This window comes from Xenopus tropicalis, chromosome 5 (genome assembly GCF_000004195.4).
Source record: "Xenopus tropicalis strain Nigerian chromosome 5, UCB_Xtro_10.0, whole genome shotgun sequence".
NCBI classification, from domain to species: Eukaryota; Metazoa; Chordata; class Amphibia; order Anura; family Pipidae; genus Xenopus; species Xenopus tropicalis.
In genome coordinates, this window is record NC_030681.2 from 57,422,175 (window position 1) to 57,448,785 (window position 26,611).

Consider the following 26,611-nt stretch of genomic DNA (forward strand, 5'->3'; position numbering starts at 1 on the left):
TTTTATGAAGAGATTTTATTTAGCATTAGGCTGACTGATTTTGTGCAGTAACCTCTTGTGATATATGTAAAACAAAAACCTCTTGATTGGCCAGAGTTTTTTCATAAACACAAATACACTATTGCACATTGGAAATACAGAAGTAAAAAAAAAAACAAAAAAACAGCCAGAAAGAACCTAGGAACCTTACAGCCCACCCTGTCCTAACAGTGAATAACCATTTGTACTGCTTCAGGTGAAAGAAGGGATGGCTTCTTTTTTTCTTTTCAGTGTTAAAAAAAGTGTCTTCTTAGAAATTCTTCTTCCCCACAGAAAACAAACTCTTCTCTGCTAATAGCACGTGCCCATTAATTTTAGCTGCATGTTATTAATACATATACATTTTGATGTGGTACCCAAAGCTGCAATACATACCCAAGCCCAGGTCTTACAAGAAATATATAGAGGCAAAAGCATTCCGTCAATGCCCTTTCTATGCAGAGAGTACTTTATGCTTCTGCAGCTACTGACTTATACTGTGCAGAGCAAAGTCTGTTATACACAATAACCCCAAATACTATTTCATGTGAAGGGGAAGTCTATCTAAAAACAAAATTGTTCTAAGTTAGAGAAAACAGTTGTGTTTAGTACTACATAGAATCTGCAAAAAAATTCTGTAAAAATAAAATATTTTAAATCCTTTATTACAATAAATTTACAAAAGCATTATCTTTTGACTTTTCTAAAAGGATGCTCAATAAATATTTAACATACATAAAAGGTTCCTTTAAGTGAAAACATTTCAATAAAAAGTATTGTACACTATAGCCATATACTTCTAAGTTCCAGCCCATGTTATAATAATGACCAAAAATGTTTAAGGTGTAAATTTAAATAATAATATAATACTAGGGTCTAGAATTTACACATGTACATATCTGGGCCCCTCTTAGTACAAAGATTGTCCTCGTTTTTTTGTGATATGCATTCAACCAAACATCTCTTGAGATGCATATGTCATATATAGGAAACCATCTTCATCCTTATGGTCCCTATAAAGCTCAGCCATCGTAAGTGACATGCTGGCAAGGCTCTTGTTATTCACAAGAAGGTAAAATGCTTGTGTAGCAGATAAGTTCATGCGATTCCTGCACAAAGAAAAAACACACATTTAAAGATTTTTTTCTGTACCCAATAAGAATCATTAGTAGTATGGTAACAGTAATATAGTGGTTATGTTATAAAATGCCTTCACATTCTGTATAATAAATGGGTGTTTATATTTAACATACAAAAGCAAATATGAAGGGTAAAGAGGGCCCTGCCCAAAGGAGCTTACATTCTAAAAGCAGGAGGCATTAGGACACCCTGAATAGAATAGGAAAATAATATACATTTCTGCACCTGCCCATAGCTTCTGAGAGATTAAATGTGCATGCATGTACCCTGAATCAGCTCATTTCTGGTACAGAAGATAAACTTTCCACAGCATCTTTTAACTTATTTTAAAAGTGAATAATCATTCTGAATAACTCCTAAAGAGAAATCCTTCATAGTATATCTACATGCCATGGCTATACTTTTTTTTTTTTTTTTTGTTTAACCTTTCCTTGTCCTTCAAGAAATCTTTCAGAGACAGAGATTCAACAAAATATGGTAGAGAATTCCAGAGAAGGGGTACAGCTCTTGCAAAAGTATTGAATGCAAGGGTGCGAGGAAGTAATGAGAGAGGTTATCAGGAGCAGGTCATTACAGCAGCATAGCAAATGGTTTGGCAAGTATCTGGAGAGGAGTTCAGAGATGTAAAGTGGGGCAGAGTTATGGAGTGCTTTAATTGTGAGGGTTATTAGTTCATATTTTATTCTGAATGGTAGTGGATTTGCCGGGTTTGGCAAAGCAGAGAAAGAATACTTACTGAGTGGTTGGAAGGCCAATTAATCAGTACTGTAATCACCGTGATATGCTGAGAGCATGGGAGAAGTGCAAGTTGGTTAGCATAGTAATAAAACAACTTGCCTTCCTCTCACCAAGAGTCCTTTCCTATGTCACAGTTCCTCCAGTAAAGGTGCAGGGAGCTGTTGTCTATCCCCAAATACTTTATTAACTCTTGTCACACCAGTACAATCATAAATATCACAATTTTACTTGTCACACGTCAGTTCCAATTCTCAGTAGGAGTTTTTTTATAATAACAGTTCCCTTCAGTTAGGTTACCACTTTTCATATTCGCCGCCAAAACTGGATCCACACTTGTTGCTTTCTAGCAATCTCACATTTTTCTCTTTCACAGCTTCTCTTTCCCAAACTCAGGTCACAAATGTGGCATTTTTCAATAGGGATGCACAGAATCCACTATTTTTGGATTCGGCTGAACCCCAAATCCTTTGTAAAAGATTTGGCCGAATACCAAACAGTTCTCTTTTGCACTTCTGTATCTATACAGAAGTGCCAAAGAGAACCGTCCACCGGTGTAAAAAAATTCCAATTCCAAGTTTTGTGACAAAAAGTCACATGATTTTAAGGATTTGGTTCAGCCTGGAGCGTGGATTTGCCCAAAACCAAATCCTGCTGAAAAAGGCCGAATTCTGGATTTGGTGCATCCCTATTTCCCCTAAGAAATTGCTCCATTTTTTTCCATCTGTTCCACCTGGTAGAACTTTGCAAAAGGCCGACATCCCCTTTAACAAACTATAAATTAACTTGCACACTACAGATGCCACATAGATGGGCCTATAATTTCCAGGCTGAGATCGTAATTCAATTTTAAAAATTTGGAATTACATCATCCTTTTTCCCCAATACATTGGTGCCATAATAGATGTAAATGTATGCCCTATAATAGTGCTGTCCAACTTCTGCGGTGCAGAGGGCCGGAATTGCTCTAGCATACATGGAGGAGGGCTGCTAATAGAAGCCATTTTGACCACTCCCCTTTTTAAAACCACATCAAACCAGACCTATTTTATCACAATAGTGGTAGCACAGCAAAATCCCAAATGCTTGGTCAACCGTCATTCATATGTGAAAGAATTACATTATGTCATATTAAGATATACCATTAAAATCCATATGCCTCCTCCTCCCCTGTGGATAGCACCCAGCACATAATTACACACCTGAGGGGCCATTTAATGGCTATTTCCAACTGCAAACAAACTCCCACAACAAACCCCTGCCAGGTTCACCTCCCACAAGCAGCATAGGGCAGGCAGAGTATGGCACACACCGGCAGGGTAGGGCAGGCAGAGTGCTGCCTGTGTGTGCCATACTCTGCCTGCCCTACACTGCCTGTGTGTGCCATACTCTGCCTGCCCTATGCTGCCTGTGTGTGCCATACCCTCCCTGCCCTGTGCTGCCTGTGTGTGCCATGCTCTGCCTGCCCTACCCTGCCTGTCTGTGCCATACTCTGCCTGCCCTATGCTGCCTGTGTGTGCGCCATACTCTGCCTGCCCTATGCTGCCTGTGTGTGCCATACACACAGGCAGCATAGTTCAGGGACTACCTACAATGTCTGAGGTGTGAACAGGTGAACAATGGGGGTGATTACAGCCTGAGCCTGAGGTGTGAACACTGCAGGGGGTGAACAATGTAAGGATTAAAAGGTGTGAACAACACAGGGGATTACATATTTAAACAATACAGGGGGATTACAGCCTGAATCTGAGTTGAGAACCATTCAGGGGGCCAGTTAATCTCAGTACTGATACCATTTAAAGCTTATACAAAGGTAAGCCATCTAAGCAGCCAGACAGGTGGGGGGGCCACACAGAGGGGGACAGCACTGCCCTATAACACAATTCACCTTTAATAGTCCCTTCCTTGACATATTTTAGCTTATTTATAATAATTCCTGGCACCTCCTCACTAAATGCAAAGCGGTCAACCAAACCCATATCATGAGGGAGATAGCGATCCAGTCCTATTTTTTATTGCTGAATTCCTCTTCACACTAAATGAGAACCTGAAATAAGGTTCAAAAAAGTCTTGGAGTGGATCATTATCTCCCCTCCTGACATGTGGTTGGTTGACAGCCGTTAAATTGGGCCCCCCAGGAACTGACTTGAAGCACCTCCCTGGGGACAACAACCAAATAAATTAAACTTATGAGTGTAGGGTTCTTTAATTGATTTAACTGGATACCATTTTTATCCACAAATGACATTTTGTTTACACATTAAATATGGCTAAAGGTATGTATTTAGTCCTATTCCCTACAAAGTGGTTTTAACAGGTCCAACACGGTTTTTTTTTGTCCTTGTTTTTTTTGAGTGTCTTAACAGGTTAAATTGGTTTCTTGTCCTTTCAAAGTAAATACACAGAATTTTACAATATATAAATACATACAAAACCCCTTTTAGTTTTTGGTGTTATTGGTACTTTACTTAAGAAAGCCTTGTATGTTTTCTGCATGTCTGCTTTCAAATCTATGCAGCCCTATCTTAGGCATATTTAATTATTTGGCAACTCTAGATTGGCTGCAGGTGAAATTGGGCACATATTATTAAACTATATTATAAAAAGAATAGATGGCATGTTTAAGAATAACAGAATCCTCATGTATAATTTGACTTTCATTTACAGCAAATAACAGATTATAGAAGACAAACATTTTGACATTGCAAACAGTTGATTATTGGATATATTCACTAAATCCATACAATTTATAGTCTCTACTTATTTACTTAACCAGCAATAAACCAATCTAATGTTTGGCAGTAAACATACTTAGGAATTAACAAGAAAGCCACATACCTAATAATATTAATAAACTGCATCATAGAGAGGTCCTTGGGAACAAGAAATTTTGTTTTGTCTAATAGGGGTAGATATTTTTCTCGGCGGTATCTTTCAACAATCACCTGAAATAAAAATTGCTGGAAGTCAAGCACATTTAGTAAATATTTTTTTTTTTATACATGTAAACTGCAAAGACATAGCCCTCTTCAGAGTATCATTAGTGCAGAGAAAGATACAGTTTCCATTCTATTATTCTATTATTATTATCCTATTAACAAAATACACAGAATAAAAAGAATAATTATTTACCGGGATTTTTGTTGGAAATTTTGCCTTTATTCCAATGACTTCTTCTTTTCTGGATGCTGTGAAATAATAATAATTCCTCATTAAGCAATAATGATAATGCTTCATTTAGAACAAAGCAATATAATGGAATTTACCCAGACTCTTTCTCTGCTTAAAAGGCTGAGAGTTTTTTTGGTTAGACTGCATAGTTTGAAATAAAAAAAATTGTTACAGGGTTTCTTTTTTTTGTTTTTTGTTTTTTTTTGAGGGGGGGTGGGGAGGTTATAGCAACCTTAACAAAATGGTATTGCTTTCTGCTGCTCAGTTTATATAGGTGTGGCAGTAGTATATAGTTTCAAATTTACTGCCACAAAGGGGTGGGACTTAACTGGCAGTTAGAATCATGAAATACAATTCTCTAAATAGCATCAGTTAAACAACAACAGAAATGTCTGTTTTTTAAAATATCAGACTAATAGATAATAAGATTAATTTCAGGCTGCTACTAAAGAAAACAAATATATTGTGCTCAGGTATTTAAGCCAAACATGCACAGCGTGATTCTGCCTTGGTTGTTTCTTCTTCTTAATTGTGTTCTGCAAAGCTGCCATGAATTAAACAGATGGGTAATTACCCACTCTCATTTAACAAAGCAAACCAGCATGTATTTATATGGTATTACAAAAATACTTGCCAACATTTACTTATATTTTTTATATTTTAAAAAACAATACACAATGGGTTTTTTTATGTCTGCATATTTAAAAGTTGAATCTTAACATGTATGATAACAAAGAGCCACTCTAAATAACATTCCTTTTAAAATTCCTTTAAAAAGGTAGACTTCTAGAAAAGTTACTGCTTGTGGGCTGCTAAAATATCTGCAGTATGTGCTTAAGAAGGTGCATGAAAACCCTTCTAGTGGGTAAATTTGGTCTTTTTCTGTTTCTCAAAAATTAGGATTGCTTTTTTATTTAGTGGGGAATTTGCTCTATTTGATTTATTTAAAAAAAGTGAGACAAAGGGAAAAATAAAATGAAGGGCTCTCATAGGAATGTGTGTGTCTAAAATGCATACTGTGCGCCATAACCTATTGCATTTATATGCAACGAAGTGTGTTTTTGCTAAGTTCAACATGCATATCTCTATTTTATTGCATTATATAAAACACAATGTGCTAAAACACTGATTTGGATGCAGGTGGGTACAGCCAATCAGGATAAAATGCAATGTATTAGGGACCCTATCCCAACTGTGTAATAAAAATTGTGTTTTTTTTTTATGCTTTGCACCAAAATGGAACACATGAGTTAGAGGAGCCCATTCATTCCAATAGAGGTTGTACTGACAGGGTCTTAAAGCCAAGGTGAGACACAACATGCAGCCTTTCACCTCTGTGCAAGAGCCCTGATAACTATAACACTATATTTGTTTACGATGTGTAAAACACTTTGTACATTTGTAGTTATAAATTAATGCAGTATACAATTAGCTGATGCAGTTGGTATGCTTAAATGCACAAAATACCCATGTGAAAGAGCCCCTAGGCTGCAAACTGCATAAAAACCCTTATTGATTTTTTGTTGATATGTCTTTAAGGTAGAAATTATTTTGTTTGGGAGTGAGGCATTTCCTTTATTTGGTATTTTATTTAGCTTAAAAGCAATCTTTTTCGGTTAACCCTTTGCCTATCAAAGAAGACTTTCATTTTTACTTAAATCTCTTCAATTTGTATCTTTAAAATCTTTAAAAAGGTGCACAAAAACCCTTTCTATTTGTATTTATTTTGTTCCTAACTTCTCTGGGCCACAGGGTGAGAAAAAATATGGGTGTTTGCCCAGGGGACTGGAACTTTAGTGCCCAGCTCCCTTCACTTGCTGTTGGATAACTCTTTCAGCCAATTCCATTAATTATGGAATATATAATTTTCCACTGTGTTGTTAAAGCTGAGAATTCGTTAAACCTGCTCTGATTTTCCTAACTTGAGTAAGGAAATTGTTTTGTTGTATTTGTTTTATGTATTTGAGAAAAAGTATAATATACATGGAAACTGTAAAAGTGTACTCTACTGGGTAAGTCCAAAGTGTAAGGAGGTGATGCTTGCACAGTGCTCTGCTAATTTTTTAGTGAGCACTGGCCTGGGACAAAAGATATCTGCTTAATTCACTGTGGTAGTTCTAACATTTTGGCATGCCACCAGTGTATTCGCCTTTTCTTTCTTTAAGTGCCTGTGTGTCAGTACTAGGAATGGTGCATCAGGGTCATCTCAGGGTCTACAGGAAAAATTGCTCCAGGTTACACTTCAACAAAACCTTAACATCAAACAAAAAATTGACTGCTCAGTGGAGGAGGGCTAGTATATATATATAATAAAATGTGTGTATGTATGTGTGTGTGTTAGCCAGGAGGAGTATACAGATAGTGATAAAGAAGACGCCATCGTTTAGATGGATGCTTTTTTGTCATTCCTGCTGAGGAGTTAACATAATCCTATAGAGCACTCTTGGTGTAAAGGGCACAGAAAGGGTTCACCTGGCCCTAAAGATGTAGATGTAAAATGGTGCATCATTATTCATCCACTCTTGTTTCACGGGGCCAGTACACAATATGAGAACTGCAGGACTGTGACTAAGTTCTATAATAATTGAGTGTCCCATGCAGTCTCAAAATTGATAGGGACACTTCCTAACACATTAATAGTGTTGAGCATTAATCCTCTAAATACCAATGGCTGTAGAAATTGATTCCACATGTTCCAGGTAGTCTATTTTCTTACCCATACCACTCCAGGCTTTAAAGGAGAATGAAAGTCAAAGTCACTTGGGGGTGCCAAAATGTTAGGCATTAAATCGCTTACCTTGTACCCCGGGCTGGTGCCCCTGTTAGGAGAAAACAGCACCAGTCCGGGGTACCTGTAGTGAGCGCTTCCGGCTTCCTTTTCCAAAAATGCCAGCGGTCGGCACATTCACAGTAGAGTGAAAAGCCGACTTCTCTGTTAAAGTTCCACTCCTCACTCTACTGCGCATGCGCGAGCGAAGCAGGAAGAAGGAAGTGCTGCAGCTAACCCGGGCTGGTGCTGTTCTCTCCGAACAGGGGCACCAGCCTGGGTTACAAGGTAAGCGATTTAAGTCACTTGGGGGTGCCTAACATTTTGGCATCCCCAAGTGACTTTGCCTTTCCTTCTCCTTTAAATCCAACTTGTTCTTTGTTCTCTTTGCCATATATATAAAAGGTCCGGATGAGATATAAACGTAGCACCCATGTTTAACCAATATGTGCTAGAACTAGGTTTAGTGAAGTTAAAGGAGATCTAAATAAAAAACAAATTGATTTTCGGGTTCTCCATACAAAAATAAACATACAGTATTAACAATTTACTTGCTTTAGAATGTTTGCACCATTTCAGAAATAAAGGCTTAAGTTGATCCAGACCTGTCAGCCAATTGTAATGATGGCTGCTGGCTGTGCTGCTTATGTGGAATTGTCGGATCCACTATCTAAGTACAAAAGCTAATTTTGTTTGGCCTTGCAACAGAAAGAAGCTTTAGTGAGAAACAGGCAGCAGCAGTTAATAAATGCGACGTGTGGCCAGTGTGGTCCTGTTGGATTTTTCTTTTGTTAAAGTGGATTAACTTACCACACTTGAGCCAGCAAGGACATCTTGTATTTTTCTCTGGAACTTCTGGACCAAGATAGATAGGTCTACAATTAACTCTTATCAATTGATAAGGAATACATTCTTTGTGTTCAGATTCACCCACAGGCCCCCCTGACTCAGATGGATTCTGTTCTCAAGCTAGCCTTAAGTTACGTCAACTATAGTTGAAGATAGAACCATCTGTTTGGCAAATACCTTGTTTTCTGTGTGGTGAACAGATATTTACAGTGGTGTGAAAAACTATTTGCCCCCTTCCTAATTTCTTATTCTTTTGCATGTTTGTCACACTTAAATGTTTCTGCTCATCAAAAACCGTTAACTATTAGTCAAAGATAACATAATTGAACACAAAATGCAGTTTTTAAATGAAGGTTTACATTATTAAGGGAGAAAAAAAACTCCAAATCTACATGGCCCTGTGTGAAAAAGTGATTGCCCCCCTTGTTAAAAAATAACTTAACTGTGGTTTATCAATTTCAATTTTCAATTTCAATATCAATTTCTGTAGTCACCCCCAGGCCTGATTACTGCCACACCTGTTTCAATCAAGAAATCACTTAAATAGGAGCTACCTGACACAGAGAAGTAGACCAAAAGCACCTCAAAAGCTAGACATCATGCCAAGATCCAAAGAAATTCAGGAACAAATGAGAACAAAAGTAATTGAGATCTATCAGTCTGGTAAAGGTTATAAAGCCATTTCTAAAGCTTTGGGACTCCAGCGAACCACAGTGAGAGCCATTATCCACAAATGGCAAAAACATGGAACAGTGGTGAACCTTCCCAGGAGTGGCCGGCCGACCAAAATTACCCCAAGAGCGCAGAGACAACTCATCTGAGAGGCCACAAAAGACCCCAGGACAACATCTAAAGAACTGCAGGCCTCACTTGCCTCAATTAAGGTCAGTGTTCACGACTCCACCATAAGAAAGAGACTGGGCAAAAACGGCCTGCATGGCAGATTTCCAAGGCGCAAACCACTTTTAAGCAAAAAGAACATTAAGGCTCGTCTCAATTTTGCTAAAAAAACATCTCAATGATTGCCAAGACTTTTGGGAAAATACCTTGTGGACCGACGAGACAAAAGTTGAACTTTTTGGAAGGTGCGTGTCCAGTTACATCTGGCGTAAAAGTAACACAGCATTTCAGAAAAAGAACATCATACCAACAGTAAAATATGGTGGCGGTAGTGTGATGGTCTGGGGTTGTTTTGCTGCTTCAGGACCTGGAAGGCTTGCTGTGATAGGTGGAACCATGAATTCTACTGTCTACCAAAAAATCCTGAAGGAGAATGTCCGGCCATCTGTTCGTCAACTCAAGCTGAAGCGATCTTGGGTGCTGCAGCAGGACAATGACCCAAAACAAACCAGCAAATCCACCTCTGAATGGCTGAAGAAAAAAGACTTTGGAGTGGCCTAGTCAAAGTCCTGACCTGAATCCTATTGAGATGTTGTGGCATGACCTTAAAAAGGCGGTTCATGCTAGAAAACCCTCAAATAAAGCTGAATTACAACAATTCTGCAAAGATGAGTGGGCCAAAATTCCTCCAGAGCGCTGTAAAAGACTCGTTGCAAGTTATCGCAAACGCTTGATTGCAGTTATTGCTGCTAAGGGTGGCCCAACCAGTTATTAGGTTCAGGGGGCAATTACTTTTTCACATAGGGCCATGTAGGTTTGGATTTTTTTTCTCCCTAAATAATAAAAACCCTCATTTAAAAACTGCATTTTGTGTTTACTTGTGTTATCTTTGACTAATAGTTAAATGTGTTTGATGATCAGAAACATTGTGTGACAAACATGCAAAAGAATAAGAAATCAGGAAGGGGGCAAATAGTTTTTCACACCACTGTATATGTGCGTAAACTGGTAATGCCTATGTTCATAGGTTTCTTATGACATATGTGACAAAGTCTATATAAACCCTGCGCTGTCTTTGTTCTGTTGTTCTATCTTTTGCTCACATACGTGTCTAATAAATCTTACCTAATTACCACAAACGACTTTCAGTATCTGAAATTTCCAAAGGCTGATGTCAGATGTGGCATATTCTCGGCAAACCAAAAAACACTTGCCGAGAATACGCCGCGCTACTCTAAATGCGTCCTACCTGTGCCTGCACCAGAATGAATGAGATACACACAGGTGCAGGCACATGTAGCCGAAATACGCATAAAAACGTGTGCGAATGCGTGAGTCTTGCGTTTTTATTTTTGTTGTATCATATATTTGTTGTTCATATGAGTTGTATATTCCAAGCTTTGTTGCTTAGTTACATTTTGAAACGTTTTTATTTGGTAATGTAGTTTCTTTAATGTTGGTGGATGGGGCAACAGAACATAGGATCCTAGAACATGTTTATATGCAAGTACTTCTAATAAAATGTCAATACATCCTCAACCTTGTGTCCATTTTATTGCATCCACTCTTTAAGTTGTAATTGCTTAGGGCAAGGGGACACAGGACAGAATGTCAGCCTGGAGGTAAGACTATCCGCCTCTAAAAATCTTTTAGTTGTGCCTGCACACAGAGAGACTGAATCCACCTGGGTGCAGGCACATGCAGTCGATATCCACCAACAAATGCTCTAATCTAACTTTTCTTGGCAGATATCAGGTGTGCGTGCCTGCACCCAGCCGGATTCAAGGCTTTCAGGTGCAGGCACAACTAGAAGCTTTTTAAGCATAGGGGCCACTTGCAAGTCTGTGCTTATCCGCAGGCTGACAATCCGCCCCATGTGCCTTTGTTCTTAGGTTTAAATTCCATAGCACCTGGATATCATTCAAGATGGATCAGCATGCAAGCACAGATAATACAAAAACTGTGCGGTTATGGCCACCTGTCCCAGTTCAACAATGACACATCATAGTAACATTGGTTGAAAGTTCAACCATAATGCCTATATCTAATCTGCTTATAACTGCTAGTTGATCCAGAGGAAGGTAAAAAACCAAATCTCTAATTTGCTGCAGAGGGGAAAAAAATTCCTTCCTGACTCCAAGATGGCATTCGGACCAGTCCCTGGATCAACATGTACTAACAGCTATCTCCCATAACCCTGTATTCCCTCACTTGCTAAAAAGTCATCCAACCCCCTTCTTAAAGCTATATAATGTATCAGCCAGTACGACTGGTTCAGGGAGGAAATTCTACAACTTCACAGCATTCAAAGTAAAAAAATCCTTTCTGAATATTGAAACAGAACCTCCCTTCTTCTAAACGGAGTGGGTGCCCTCGTGTCCGTTGGAAGGACCTACTGGTAAATAAAGTTTTAGAGAGGTTATTATATGATCCCCTAATATATTTATACAAAGTTATCATGTCACCTCTTAAGCGCCTCTTCTGCAGTGTAAACAGACCCAACTTGGTCAGTCTTTCTTTACCAACTTAGTTGCCCTTCTCTGGACCCTGAATAGACATGACTGGGCTGAGTTTTGTGTCATCTGCAAACACTGATACATTGCTTATAATACCCTCCCCTAAGTAATTTATGAACAAGTTAAACAAAAGTGGACCCAGTACAGAACCCTGAGGGACCCCACTGAGAACCTTATTCCAAGTAGAGAATGTACCAATAACAACCACCCTCTGTACCCGATCCTGTAGCTAGTTTCCTACCCACGTACAAACAACTTCATCCTGGATAAATTCAGTTGTACAGTTTTGTGTCATCTGCAAATACATTACTTTTCATGTCATTCTCCAAGTTATTAATGAACAAATTTAAAGAGGAACTATCGTGAAATTAATAATTGGTAAAAAGGATCAATCCGTCAAGTTATTAAAATCTCTAAATTAAATGTATTACAAAATGTATAGTTTTTTTAAATATTCCAGTTTTCATAGTGCTCCTAATTCCGAACGGTTTCACTCCTACCAACCTGCTTTGGCTAGCTCTGTGTCAGAGTCGAATAAATTCAAACGACAAGTCTGCTCTACTCTCATTGTCTGTCAATCAATGAGAGTCAGACTTGTAACCCAGTGGCATTTCCTCCCCGTCACACACTTGTTTCCTGCAAATCTAATGCTTGCAAGTTCAAAAAAGCTTTTTGTTGTGCCTGTACTTAGCCCAGATGCATGCACACATAGTCGAATTTAGTGTGAAACTGCACCGAATTCCACAGTGTGCCTGCACCCAGGCCAAAGCAGTGCTTCTAGGTGCAGGTACAACCAAAAGTTTTGTTTTTTTTAGGGATCCACAAATCCACTATTTTGGGATTCGCCCAGAATCCTTAGTGAAAGATTTGTCCGAATACAGAACCAAATGTAATTCCTAAATTGCATATACAAATTACACCATAGGAGGTTTAAAAATGTTCAACTTCCGTATTCATGTCCACATGATCTTAAGGATTCAGATCAGGTTCGGCCAGGAAACTAATTTGGCCTAATCTGAACCCTGCTGATCCCAAACCAATTCCTGGGGTGTGTGCCACTGCCCTGGCACTTCTTTTTAACTAAGTCTCCACACGTGCAAGCTTGCTAATTTCAGAAGTCAGGTCTGTGCACATTTCATGCTAAAATACAGGCAAAGGGAACCTGCTACAAAATGAAGCTTTAATTTGTAAAAAGCAAAGTGCATGCCTTCAGAACTGGCAGGAAACACAAGCCTGAAAAAGTCCTTTGGTGATGCCAAATAAGGGAGGTGATGACAATTTGGTAGCCCCATGTGGACTGCTAGCCTGCAGGACAATTGGAGTAAAACCAGGTGTCTGTGCTTCCAAAAATTGCCTCCAAGATGTTGTTAAAAATGTTGCTCTTGAGCCACTGATTGGAGATCCAGCTTGATCAGCTTGAAATGTATGGAACATTGCTAATGGTATTGTGACATCACAGCAAGGTGTTGCCACTCCCATTCAGCAATTACTTGAGCTGGCTTTCAGAGAAAGGATCCTAATAGTCTGTTATATTACTTGTTTTATTCAAAACAAATATATTCGAGAATATTATTATTTTAATCATATCTGTCCATCTGGACAATTTGATTTTAACTGTAGTTCCCCTCTAAATAAGATATACTATATATAAGTATTTGCTATATTATGCAGATGCGAAGGTGTGATTACACATGGCTGCAAATAGGTAACATAATGAACCTGTAAAAATTTAACAATATATATACATTCAAAAACTATTGTTATTTAATAATTCCTGCTTGCAAATATATAACAGATTTGATGTATTTTTATTAAGACAGCAATACAAATTCAAATTTATTTTGGTCCAAGCATATCCTCTGGTTTAACCCACTGGTCAAATTGATCTGATGTAAGAAATCCAAGTTTAATTGCAGTTTCTTTTAGTGTAGTGCCTTCCTTGTGGGCAGTTTTAGCTATTTTTGCTGCTTTATCATATCCTGCAAAGAAATAAAAAGTATTTTATAAAAAAAAAGGACAGAACTGAAAAGTTTTACTGAGCACAATAAATGATTCTGAACACCAATACCAAAAAGATTATAAAACAACAGTGTGATTTAACATTCATGCTGTGGAGCTTAAAAAGATAAAAAGGAGCATGGCGAAGGAAGTTTAATCTTATTACACTGAAACAGATTTATTAGAAAAGGAACCCTTTTCTCCACCTCTTCTAGTGCAATAAGTAACCTTGGGTAATACTGATGCATTCCAATCAAAAAAACTTTTTGCCCTGATAAACAAAAAAGTAGGGTGCCTTTGGCAATGCCCTTCAGGCCCGGATTTGTGGTGAGGCCACAAAGGCCCGGGCCTAGGGCGGCACAAATTTAGGGGTTTGTTTGTGCATGCGCGCAGGGAAAGGGGGGGCACGAATGGGGCGGCCTCAGGGCACCTGCATTTGAAATCCGGCGCTGATGCCCTTTGTCCTGGTACTGTCCCTGTGCAAAGATGTCTTTGGATACAAAATCTGCAGCAAATTTTCTCAACTAGATAACAAAACCTGCATATATATCAGCCAGAAAACGATTAGGATATGCAGGTATCGGACCCCTTATCCGGAAACCCATTATCCAGAAAGCTCCGAATTACGGAAAGGCCATCTCCCATAGGCTCCATTTTAATCAAATAATTTGCATTTTTAAAAATGGTTTCCTTTTTCTCTCTAATAATAAAACGGTACCTTGTACTTGATCCAAACTAAGATAATTAATCCTTATTGGAGCCAAAACAATCCTATTGGGTTTAATTACTGTTTAAATAATTTTATTACCAGACTTAAGGTAGGGGATCCGAATTACAGAAAGACCCCTTATCCGGTAAACCCCAGGTCCCGAGTATTCTGGATAAAGGGTCCCATACCTGTACTTAGTAAGACAGTCTGCAGCAACATACAGAAGGTACATGTAATTAAAGAAATGATGCCTAGGGATGTTACAAATTATTCCAAATGTAAAACATTGTGAACACATCCTCACAGCATAGCAGACTTAATGAACTTAACAACAAATCAAATAAACAGATGTTTGTCAATATATCTTAATTTTTTCATTGTAACTGTATCAGTAGTGTGTATTCCAATAATTATTAAACTTTATTCTGTGTCTTGAATATTTTTACAATTACTGTTTATGATAGACCTTAACATTACTGAGAGGGTATGTAGGTTGTTGGAGGCCATTTTTAACTGTAATTGGTAGTATATTTCATGTATTCCTTTACTGTTTGAGGCAGGAAGGAAACCAGTTTAGACTTTAAACATTAAGGGGCAAATTTAGCAAAATATGAGTTAAGAACTTAATATATAAAAACTCAACCACATTCTATTCATTCCTAAAGGATTTTTAGAAGCGTATTTTTCAATAGGTGAAAGTTCACCATTTGCTAACATGTTTTATAGGAATGAATAAACTAACATTTTGATAAATCTGCCCCTAAGTACAAGATGGCTATTTTCTTTTAGAGACTTATAAAACAGCATATTTTGACAATGATATATATATATATATATATATATATACATTATACATATGGCATTAGGTACCATACCTTTGCAAAGAGGTGCAGTGATTTTTTATATTAGGTTATAGGAGTTTCATTTTACTATATTATTTCAATCCTTTGCCAGCCCAATGTTCATTAAAGGAGAAGGAAAGGCTAAGTCACTTGGGGGTGCCAAAATGTTAGGCACCCCCAAGTGACTTTAATCGCTTACAGGTGTACCTGTAGCGAGCGCTTCTTTCTGCCAGCAAAATCCCTGGGCCGGCGCATGCGCATTAGAGTGAAAAGCCGACTTTTTTGTTAAAGTTTGGCTTTTCACTCTACTAGGCATGTGCAAGCGAACATGGAAGAGGAAGCGCTCGCTACAGCTACTCCAGGCTGGTGCGGTTTTCTACGAACAGGGTACAAGGTAAGCACTTAAAGTCACTTGGGGGTGCTTAACATTTTGGCAACCCCAAGTGACTTAGCCTTTCCTTCTCCTTTAAGATATAATTAGAAAAGCTTGCCTTTACAAATCACTAAATAATAAGTTCTAGATAGCTCTGGGAGCGGTCTACATTTCACAGAATTTTCAGTCCTTAAGCCATGCCCCTTTTGGTTGTGAATAGGCTGAAATAATATATATGAGAGAAACATGTACAATACTTTTCAAAAGATGCAACAGACTTTTGCCAACAATGTCCTCCTCTGGTAAAGATGGTTTAAAATGCATTAGGTGGTCAGTGCTATTGGCCCAAGAAGGACTGAAACCAATTTGCTGTGTGGTATGTAATGTTGTGATGTTTAATGGTTTCCTTATTTACATAATATATTTATTGTGTGGTACTGCCATATGTTGGAAGGAAACCATGATTGTAAGGAAACCATAATAATGTATCCCTGATTCATAGGAACTATTTACCAATCGCTCTTAAGCTTACATTCTGGTGAATACTGATCCAAATTTAAAAACTAATTAGCAAAATTGGAGGAAAAAATGCATTAGATAAAAAGATGTATTGTCTTTAGTTTGTTGGGTGCTTTACTTATATTACTGTATTAATTATTTGGGCTGAATATATATTATGCAAAATGTTCTTATATTTGACAGAATTTTAAACCACCTGGATTTGATGCAGCCTTAGTCATATGCTAGGTAATGTTTGCATAGTAAAAGAAAAAAAATTAAATTTAAGATTTATCACTTGTATTATTATTCTAACTTGTCAAAACAAACTTACAGATATTAATATAAACAAATACATTTCTTACCTATATGGGGATTAAGTGCAGTGACAAGCATTAAAGACTCGCTCATTAATTTATTGATTCTCTCTGTATTGGCTTGTACTCCCACAATGCAGTTATCTGTGAATGACACAGCTGCATCGCCCAGCAGCCTGATTGATTGAAGGACATTCTTTATCTGAAGAATAGAAGAAAGTAAAATTTAGGCAAAAACCATCATTTTTATGAGCATAACAAGGTTATATACTTTTACATAGTGCAATACATGTTATTGTACACATTTTTTATTTTAAAAAGTCACATTTTTTCAAGTTATTTTTTAAGAAATAACATGGGGTAAGCATTGCCTGAGGTTCTTATTTTTATCGGCTACAGGTGCTTCCACCTAAGAGTATTCAATTCATTCGGGTGCAGGCACAGGTATGGCAAGTATCTTCGGCAAGTTTTTCGGCTTGGCGAAAATATACACCATACGCATGGTGTGCCATAAGCCTTAATTTAAAGCAGTGGTTGTTGGGCTTTTTAGCATATCAAGAGCCCCTTTAGTTTGTAAAAATGTAAACATAATTAAAATAATTCGAAACATTTAATGCCTTCATTGTTTTCCCCCTGTATTGTTCACACCTCAGGCTCAGGCTGTAATCACCCACATTGTTCCCCTGTTCACACCTCAGACATTCCCTCTGACACATCCAGCATTGTGTCTCTGTATGCTGCCTGTGTGTGCCATAGGGCAGGCATAGTGTGGCACACATAGGCAGGGGAGGGCAGGAATAGTATGGCACACATAGGCAGGGGAGGGCAAGCATAGTATGGCACACATAGGCAGGGGAGGGCAGGCATAGTATAGCACATATAGGCAGGGGAGGGCAGGCAGAGTATGGCACACACAGGCAGGGTAGGGCAAGCAGTACTCTGCCTGCTCTATGCCTCCCCTATGCTGCCTGTGTGTGCCATACTCTGCCTTCCCTATGCTGCCCGTGTGTGCCATAGTCTGCCTTTTCGTATGTTGCCTGTGTGTGCCATACTCTGCCTTTCCTATGCTGCCTGTGTGTGCCATACTCTGCGTGCCCTATGCTGCCCGTGTGTGCCATATTCTCCCTGCCCTATGCTGCCTGTGGGAGGTGAACCTGGCAGGGGTTTGTTCTGGGAGTTTGTTAGCATTTGGAAATAGTCATTATATGGTCCCTAAGGTGTGTAATTATATGCTGGTGGTTGCTGTTGCTGTGTTTTTGCTGCACTACCACCATTAATGTGGGTTTGGTCTTGTGGTAGCATGGGTGTAGTTTGAAGTGGGTGCAGTTTAAAAAAGGGGAGTGGTCAAAACTGGCTTCCATTATCGGCCCTCCACCATGTAGGCCACAAAAATTCTGGCCCTCGGTACCACAGAAGTTGGACAGCACTGCTCTAGGTATCTTAAGTTAATTTCTGAGAGGTATAAATTCTTCAGTGAACTAAGCAAAACTTTTAAAATAAATAACTTACAATTACAGGCTTGAAAACATTTAATTCGAAGTGGCCATTGCTGCAACCTATTGTTATAGCCACATGATTCCCCATCACTTGGGCTGCAACCATAGTAACAGCCTCACACTGTGTAGGATTTACTTTTCCTGCAGAAAAGAAAAGAAGAACATTAAAATGTAATAAGAGTATTAAACATAAAGACATTTTTAAAGACATTTAATATTTTTATTATATTATGTGCATATGTATATAATGGAATCCATTACTTTAGAAGTGTGCTCACAGCCATTAGTGTCAGCACAGAATATACATGCTAACAGTTATTATAACATGTGACAATTTTTGTCTTCTGTGCCATGTAATCATTTTGGTCAGTCACTATGTGTGGTGTAGGAACTTAGTGCCCAGTAGAGTCAGGAGCCGACCACTGATCATTTACTATTGCATTTGCTCAAGGAAGCTCATATTTGCTAAATCGCACTCTGTCAGCAATGGGAACATGAATTTCAAACAACTCAATCAGAATTACTGCCATGTGTATAAAAACTGCACAACATATCCTGTGGAATCATCTCATAACACTTAACAGTAATAAAGCAACACCTGTTATACATCATGGGAGCTTTGTGACAATAATCACTACTTAAGTTAAAGTCTTCTTAAATTTTTAGTTCTCTGAGCAGATGTTAAAAGTTATTTGTAGTCAACTGGGATGTACAGGGCTTCAAGTTCTCCTTAAAGTATGCCTAAACCTGAGGCCATAGAAAAAGTTTTATTGTATAAAAAGGCTAGAAAAAGATTGTCCATTCTGGTTTTATTGATATAGAGCAACAGCACTCCAAATGACTGGCAATTCTATGTGTATGTATACAGATATTACTTAAAGAGATACTGACACCAGAAATGAAACCTTTTTTACATCTGTCATAACATTGTCTTTGCATGCTATTCATAATTTTGCCACAAAAGTATTTGTCCAATGCTTTTACATTCCCTATCTGATCCCCCATGTTCCTCTATGAGGGGGCTGCCATATTTGTGCAGCAGGAGGCCATTAGCATTAGAAGCTGTAACGGACAGGCTGAGAAGGGACAGTCAGGTTGGCAAAACAGTCAGATTTAGGGATTTCAAGTAACAATTCCTTACAAAGGCAGCCCCATCAATGAAAAATGATCAACATGACCTATAGCTAACTTTTCATGTAGATTCATATTTAAAAAAGTAGTTTTTTCGTGTCAGTATCACTTTAAAAGAAAGAATTTTATTAATTATACTACCGGGCATAATGCTGCTCCCCGGTTCATTTTCAGGCAGGATTAGTTCTCCGAGACCTGATCTTGGTCCGGACCCAAGAAACCGTATGTCATTAGCAATCTTCATAAGACTACATGCTAGTGTATTCAAAGCTCCACTTAATTCAACGAGTGCATCATGAGCAGCAAGGGATTCAAATTTATTAGGTGCAGTAATAAATGGCAGACCTAGAAAAAAAAAATAAGACTTACATTTTATTAATATATATCTATAGTTGATACAAACACAACATTTTTAATTTTCAGTTATGTTTCTGCACGGTGAACAAATAACTAGCTATACAGATTAAGCAAACATTATCTAGATGTTTCACTGATATAGCCCATCAAGTCACTTCCAAAACGAATATAATCCAATTATTTTCTGACATGTGCATAGAGTGCTTTGTTATGAACATGTTATGAGAACAAAAACAATTGTCAGGTTTTCACAGCTGTAAACATTCAATTGATTGGAGCAACCATGCAAAAGACAGTCCAAGCTTAAATGTATTTTGACCTTTTTAGCTTGTGCCAACCAGAAACCTGTCAGTAACGCAGGCAAGTTCTTTAACCTTCTTAGCTTGTGCCAACCAGAAACCTGTCAGTAACGCAGGCAAGTTTTTTAACCTTCTTAGCTTGTGCCAACCAGAAACCTGTCAGTAACGCAGGCAAGTTCTTTAACCTTCTTAGCTTGTGCCAACCAGAAACCTGTCAGTAATGCAGGCAAATTCTTAAACCCATTTTAAGAATGTATTTATTCTATAGGGGTTATTTACAACCCACAGTCAGTTGAGTAAAAAATCCTGATCATTAAAAGGCACCTGTGTCACCATGTGCTCCTTGTACTTCTGTACAGTTGCACTCGGCACTGCAGCCTTCCTTCTGCCTCCTGTTCTGAAACTGATCAATGGGAAACCTGGAACTAACCCCACCTCTAAACCAGATAGTAGCACAAAGGTTCACATAGGAGCTTATTTCAATCTCCACAGCACAATGGTGCTGAAACACACATCACTCTCACACAGAATGCTTTAAGTTACACCATTTGGGTGGACTTTTCAGTGCAATTGCATCAGGCATATCTGCCTCTGGTAACTCCAATAATGCTGCAATCATGGTGAAAAACACTGCATTGTGGGTAAAAAAAAAATAGTGATCGTGCTCAAAAATGTACTTAGCCCACTGCACTTCTGCCTTGTATAGCCCACACAAGGATAAACAAAATGTAATTAACCTAACAAATCGCAGTTGTTGGTTGCTTGTAGGTTGGTACAGTTTTCACCTCTGGTTAATCAGCTATGGTGCAAAGATTTTCCATTTAAAAAGCTAACAACTAAAAAGATTTACATAGAAACTTAAACCTGAACCTGGCCTTACATGAGGTGGTTAGCTCTGCACTGCACCTCCACTCATAGGGGCTGATTTACTAACCCACGAATCCGACCCGAATTGGAAAAGTTCCGACTTGAAAACGAACATTTTGCGACTTTTTCGTATGTTTTGCGATTTTTTCGGATTCTGTACGAATTTTTCGTTACCAATACGATTTTTGCGTAAAAACGCGAGTTTTTCGTATCCATTACGAAAGTTGCGTAAAAAGTTCTCGTAAGTTTTAACGCTACGCAAAATGCGCAACTTTTTACGCAACTTTCGTAAAGGATAGGAAAACTCGCGTTTTTACGCAAAAATCGTATTGGATCCGAAAAATTCGTAAAGAATCCGAAAAAATCGCAAAACATACGAAAAAATCGCAAAGTACCGATCATTACGAAAAAAACGCAATCGGACTCCATTCGACCCGTTCGTGGGTAAGTAAATCAGCCCCATAGCATACAACACTTCCATCTGTATATGCTAACTACTTAGGAGCCATACCAGACTATAAAACCCACATATGAGCTGGAAAGATACTGGAAAGATTCTTGGTGCACCTCTCGCAAACCTTCCCTCTTCCTTCCTCAAACTTCATCTGCCTGGGAATTTAAAATATACTGCACTAGATACTATCTGCTGCTACCATGGAAGGCAATAATGTATCAATATTGTCCTGGAATGTGAGGAGCATGAACTCCAAGTAAAAAAAAGAAGCTGTATTTAATTACCTTAAGAGACACCTGCCCACACTCTTATGCTTTTAAGAAACCTATTTAATGGTTCAAAAATTACTCACACTTAAGAAGTACTGGGTTGCTCACACCTATTACACCCACTACTAAAACTACAAAGGGTCACTTTGTAATTCTTCATTGCCAAATTTATAATACGCTGCTCAGTCTTTGTGCTGTTTATGCTCAGCCTTTGTACTCTTTATGTTCCTCCCCCCTTCACAAAGGGAATTTTGGATCTTGTAATGAAAAAGATGCTTGAGGTTCCATTTGCATGCATGTCTATTATAAGAAACCTAAATATGGTAATGAACCCCCTTATAGATAGAATCCACCAAGGAATGTCCCGAGTTCCACCCTAGCCTGGTGGACTGAATCAATGCCCTCCTTGACACTTGGAGGCTGACAAACCCTCAGCTTAGGGAGTACGCATGCCACTCCACAATACATAAAACGCTTTCCCATACAGACCTAGTCCTAGGGTCACAGTACTTTCTGGTCCTCCAGGCAACGGTACTGCCAAACTAAGACACCTCAGCCACCTTTGGCTCAAAGTCTCAGCCATAGTCGAGACTAGTGATGAAGCAATTACAAAATACTGGAGCCAATATGGAGACTCGTTCCCCAGATATACTCTGGGACTCCTCTAAGGCAGTCTTGCAAGGTAAATTAAAGCAAGCCACACACTTAGGAAAAAATCACACACTTAAGGAAGCATGTGTTAAAGCAGAGAGAGACTACTCAACATGCCCCACCGAAATTACATACCAAGTACTGCAACAAACATAGCAAAAGTCTGGGTAAACAGAATTTTATCCCCAGTGTTTCACCAACAATGAGGCACACGGCAGGGATGCCCCTTATCTCCCCTGCTGTTGCGTTGGCAACAGAACCTCTGGAAGCTATAATCAAAACCTCACCCATCTGACATGGGCTACACACCGGGGGGCCGTAGAGGAGAAAATCTCTCTACACAGATGATGTCCTCCTATATCTGGACCATCCCTAACAGCAGCTATGGATAGTATACAAGAATTTGGCAGTCACTCTGGGTTGAAAGTGATCTGGCGGAAGTCAGTCAACTTCCCCCTTAGACCTTGTGCCTACCCAGCCATCTCCCCTAGACAAGACTTTCAAGTTGCACTAGCATCTACCCAACTTTCTTAAACTGAACCTAGAGCCTGCAATCCTACACTTTACCCATACAGTAAGGAAGTGGCAGCATTTGACACTTACACTATGGTGTAGAGTGGCGCTCTTCAAAACAGTCTTTCTCTCTAAGTTCTTGTACCTGCTCCGCAACACCCCAATACACATACCAAACAAATACTACTTACAAGTTGAGAAAACCCTAACTACATTCATCTGGAACAATACAATTCCTATAATCGCCAAAGAGACACTCCATGCTCCTATAGATAGCAGGGGTTTGGACTGCCCAACCTACAGGTCTATTATCTGGTAGTACAAGTGGCATATGTACACTGGTGGCACCAAATGTGGAAAACCCTAATATGCAACTTCAGGCTATGTCCAAAGGTCAATAGAAGCTATGCAAAATGCTCCCTCCTAATAGGGGCACTGTGGGATATCTCTAGAGGTGTACCAGTAATAACTACAACCCATAAGTCCTGTACAATGGTCTTCCACAAGGTAGGGGCAGACCCTCCGCTCCTCTGTCCAAACCTCCCACTTTGGAGGAACTCTAACCTAATCCACTTTGTGGATCTCCCTAATTCCCAAGTGTGGCCACTAGGGGGCATTAAAAAAAACTCACAGCTGTTCTAATTAAAAATAGCTTTATATGCTACATTATTCTGCAGGACAAAATGTTGTCTCATAACCTGAGGTCACCACATCTACTTTCAGCTATGGGGGGCATTTTGAATGATTCTGGACTATCCACTCATAAGACTTCAGCTCTGAAAACCTACAAAACTGATATCTCAAATATACTGGCTATTCGTAAGGGCTCCTCAGCACCATTCCATTGTACATATGTACATATCTCAAATGGCGGGGCACGCTGGGGTCCTCGGAGAGGACCAACGGAAGGAGGCTACAGATAGCCTCTACCACTTTTTAATATCCTTTTGTGATAGGCAAATACAATACAATACAAGTTTTTACACCAGGTCTACTCAATACACGTGAAATTGCATGCATTTGGCAGAAGAGGAAATGCAAACGGCCATAGATGCCAGGCAAAGGCTGCAGACTTCCTCCACACCAGGTCATAATTTCTTCTCACACTAAGGGGCTGATTTACTTACCCACGAACGGGTCGAATGGAGTCCGATAGCGTTTTTTTCGTAATGATCGGTACTTTGCGATTTTTTCGTATGTTTTGCGATTTTTTCGGATTCTTTACGAATTTTTCGGATCCAATACGATTTTTGCGTAAAAACGCGAGTTTTCCTATCCATTACGAAAGTTGAGTAAAAAGTTGCGCATTTTGCGTAGCGTTAAAACTTACGTGAAAAATGCGCAACTTTTCGCGTAAGTTTTAACGCTACGAAAAATGCGCAACTTTTTACGCAACTTTCGTAATGGATACGAAAAACTCGCGTTTTTACGCAAAAATCGTATTGGTAACGAAAAATTCGTACAGAATCCGAAAAAATCGCAAAACATACGAAAAAGTCGCAAAATGTTCGTTTTCAAGTCGGAACTTTTCCAATTCGGGTCGGATTCGTGGGTTAGTAAATCAGCCCCTAAGGCTTCCTCAGAAAACCATATATTTTTGGAAAGTACACATTCTGACATTCAAAATGGGTAAATGTCTTTCTAATTCAAACTATAAATCTATCCTAAGCTTAGCAGTTTTTATTTTTGAAAATGATCTCAAAGCTTGCATTTTACAGTATCCTATTCCCCACATATCCTTATGTACTATGATAAAACATCGTAAATTTGAACTGCAGTTTCATGCCACAAAAAAAACGATGTGGCTGTGCAGAGGTATAATACTATACTGGATCTAGTGATCTCTAATAACCCAGAAAAATGACAAATTTACAAGTACTACAACATCTATGTAAGTGTCCATAACATCATTTAATGTTTATTGTAAAAAAACAAACTAAATATACTGAATCAACAAAGGTCAAGACACAGAAAATAAATCGTTGTTAGATATTAAACCATTAAGGTTATAAAATTTCCGTAGGAAGTAATGTAAGTGCACTAAGGGCCACTCTAAATTTCCCAACTCAGATATAAGAGGGGACAGATTATTCTTAAGAGCATTCAAGTACAATAAGGGCCAATTAATTATTAGTTCAATGTCTTATAAGATCATATTGAGATAACATGAGAATGATCCTGCTCATGTTTTGTGCAAATCGTTTTTTTCCCCCTCACAAAATACATATTTTTTTAAATCCAAGTTTGGGTTAAAAAAAAAAGAATAATTTGTAACCTAAAACCTGGTGAGTTTTTAAATTTTTTTTTTAACAATCCAACAAAGGGACTATTTATTAAAGAGTAAAATCAAAGCTCACTTATCAGTAAGAGTCCAATTGAATAAACTGACATTTGTTTTGCAAAGCATAAATAACTTTATCAGCTTGTTTCTAACACACATTGAATTTATAAGCTTACCCGTTAGCTCTGCCACTTTTGCAGCAACTTTTTCTGCAAATCCAATTCTGGTGTTTAAGCCTGTTCCTACTGCTGTACCTCCAGCTGCTAATTCATAGACCCGTGGTAATGCAGCTTTAATCCTACTAACACTGTATTTTATTTGTTGAACATAACCACCAAATTCCTGTGAAAAAAATATCAGAAAATCAGTACATAACTTTCTATGTTTCACTAACCTAAAGCAAAACTACAGATATCATTACAGTATCTAGTAGAATTAAGTCTAAAGCAACTGGACTTAGTAACATAGTAATTTAGGTTGAAAAAAGACATACGTCCATCAAGTTCAACCATAATGCCTATATATAACCTGCCTAGTTGATCCAGAGGAAGGCAAAAAACCTCATCTGAAGCCTCTCTAATTTGCCACAGAGGGGAAACAATTCCTTCCTGACTCCAAGATGGCAATCGGGCCAGTCCCTGGATCAACTTGTACTAAGAGCTATCTCCCATAACCCTGTATTCCCTCACTTGCTAAAAAGCCATCCAGGCCTTTCTTAAAGCTATATAATGTAATAGCCAGTACGACTGGTTCAGGGATAGAATTCCTCAACTTCACAGCTCTCGCAGTAAAAAAATCTTTTCCAAATATTTAAACGTAACCTCCCTTCTTCTAAGAGGAGCGGGTGCCCACATGTCCGTTGAAAGGACTTACTGGTAAATAAAGCGTTAGAGAGGTTATTATATGATCCCCTTATATATTTATGCATAGTTATCATGTCACCTCTTAAGCGCCTCTTCTCCAGTGTAAACAGACCCAACTTGGCCAGTCTTTTTCCATAACTGACACTTTCCATACCCTTTACCAGCTTAGTTGCCTTTCTCTGGACCTTCTCTGATTCAATAATGTCCCGTTTGAGCACTGGAGACCAAAACTGAACAGCATATTCTAGATGGGGCCTTACCAGCGCTCTGTAAAGGGGAAGAATAACACCCTCCTCCTACAGTCGAGTTTATTATCTACAAGGACTCCAATGTCCTTCTCCATTATGGATTTGCCTAGTGCAGTCCCATTAAGGTAAAAGTGGCTTGCATATTTTTATATCCCAGGTGCATGACCTTACATTTATCCACATTAAATCTCATCTGCCACTTAGCTGCCCTTATTCTGTTAGGTGTTGACCGAAACGCACAAGTGTGGAAAAATGTGATCCAGTCACAATGGTACCATGATTATCATTAAGGCAGGTCATCTTAATCTTTCAAAGTACATGACATGAAACTGTGAATTGTTCAGAATTGTCTGGGTAAGGATGTAAAAGTTCCGTTGTATGTTGCTGGCAAGAGGTGTTGCAGGCCCCC

At 38.7% G+C, this 26,611-nt stretch overlaps 2 protein-coding genes across 2 annotated transcripts in view; both read right to left on the bottom strand.

The window, feature by feature from the left end:
- Nucleotides 1-5,230, bottom strand: map1lc3c (microtubule associated protein 1 light chain 3 gamma). Its single transcript, NM_001044522.1, is given in 4 exon segments — nucleotides 1-1,127; nucleotides 4,732-4,838; nucleotides 5,026-5,081; nucleotides 5,160-5,230. Coding segments are annotated over 4 exon segments (375 nt in total). The 5' UTR covers nucleotides 5,212-5,230; the 3' UTR covers nucleotides 1-967.
- Nucleotides 5,231-13,238: 8,008 nt separating this feature from the next.
- The window catches only part of fh (fumarate hydratase), a 29,259-nt gene continuing 15,886 nt past the window's right edge, over nucleotides 13,239-26,611 (bottom strand). Inside the window, exons 6-10 of the mRNA XM_002935816.5 lie at nucleotides 25,268-25,433; nucleotides 19,542-19,745; nucleotides 18,283-18,410; nucleotides 16,822-16,975; nucleotides 13,239-14,015 (exon numbers count right to left, since the gene is read on the bottom strand). Coding sequence (XP_002935862.3) covers nucleotides 13,873-14,015; nucleotides 16,822-16,975; nucleotides 18,283-18,410; nucleotides 19,542-19,745; nucleotides 25,268-25,433 — 795 coding nt within the window. The 3' untranslated portion in view covers nucleotides 13,239-13,872. The remainder of the gene's footprint in view (nucleotides 14,016-16,821; nucleotides 16,976-18,282; nucleotides 18,411-19,541; nucleotides 19,746-25,267; nucleotides 25,434-26,611) is intronic.